The sequence below is a fragment of the Vitis riparia genome, chromosome 15, assembly GCF_004353265.1.
Source record: "Vitis riparia cultivar Riparia Gloire de Montpellier isolate 1030 chromosome 15, EGFV_Vit.rip_1.0, whole genome shotgun sequence".
NCBI lineage: Eukaryota > Viridiplantae > Streptophyta > Magnoliopsida > Vitales > Vitaceae > Vitis > Vitis riparia.
The window spans coordinates 18550631-18551885 of NC_048445.1; the positions used below are offsets into that span (position 1 = coordinate 18550631).

Here is a 1255-nt window from a genome sequence, read left to right on the forward strand (position 1 = left end):
TGACAAACATATACGAGCCTATCTTTCGTCTTTTGAGGAAGAACCAGCCTACAGTTTGGGATGATGATTGCCAGCGCGCTTTCGAGAAGATTAAGGAGTGTTTCCTTTCTTCTCCTGTTTTAGTACCACCTACGCTAGGGCGTCCTCTGCTTCTATACATGTTAGTATTGAACATTGCCATGGGATGCATGTTAGCTTAGCTCGATGATTCAGGAAAAGAGCGAGCCATTTATTATCTGAGTAAGAGGATGCTCGAGTATGAGTGCAGATACATTATGATTGAGCGTCTCTATTTGGCACTGGTTTGGGCCACCAGAAGGTTGAGACACTATGTGACCAAGTATTCCATATTATTAGTCTCACGATTAGATCCTTTGAGATATCTGTTCGACAGGCCTGTTTTGACTGGTAGGCTCATGAGATGGTTATTGCTACTGACAGAGTTTGATATTCAGTATGTCACACAAAAATAAGTAAAAGGGAGTATTGTTGCAGATCATTTGGATTTTTTGCCAGTATCTGATGACAGACCGATTGACAATGATTTCCCTGATGAGCAGTTTGTCTCAATGACTAGTATTGTAGGATGGCAGTTGTACTTTGATTGTGCCGCCAATCAGTCAAGGTTTGGTATTGGCATCCTATTGATATCACCTCAGGGTGATCATATTCCCAAATCAGTTCGATTGACATTCTCTGATCATCATCGGCTGACGAATAATGTTGTTGAGTACGAGACATGCATTACAAGTCTAGAGACTGCACTCGATCTTGGAGTTAGACGGTTGGAAATCCACGGGGATTCCAACTTGGTTATTCAGCAGACTCAGGGTATCTGGAGGACTCGGGATGAGAAGTTGAAACCTTATCATGCTTATTTGGATTTGTTGGTCGATAGGTTTGAGTTATACATTTTCCCAGGGCAGAAAATCAGTTTGCTGATGCGCTAGCCACCTTGGCTTCTATGATTGAGATCCCTGCGGGAGTGATTGTGTGACCATTGCTGATTGAGACCAGGTTCGTACCAGCTTATTGTTGTCTGATTGGAGATATCGAGGATCAGGATGGACTACCATGGTACCATAATATTTATCAATTTCTGTCATATGATGCTTACCCTGAGCTAGCCACTGTCAAGGATAGGAGAGCTTTAAGGTAGTTAGCCACTAGATTTGTGATTTGTGGAGAGTCATTATACAGACGATCGCCCAATGGCCTATTATTGTTATGTCTAGACCATGCCTCTGCCAGATCG

At 42.7% G+C, this 1255-nt stretch overlaps 1 protein-coding gene across 1 annotated transcript; it reads left to right on the forward strand.

The window, feature by feature from the left end:
* The first annotated feature begins 248 nt into the window (after positions 1 to 248).
* Positions 249 to 950, forward strand: LOC117932036. The gene is made up of 2 exons (XM_034853085.1): positions 249 to 454; positions 530 to 950. The coding sequence occupies exons 1-2, from the start codon at positions 249 to 251 to the stop codon at positions 948 to 950; spliced, it is 627 nt and encodes a 208-aa protein (XP_034708976.1).
* The last annotated feature ends 305 nt before the right edge of the window (positions 951 to 1255 follow it).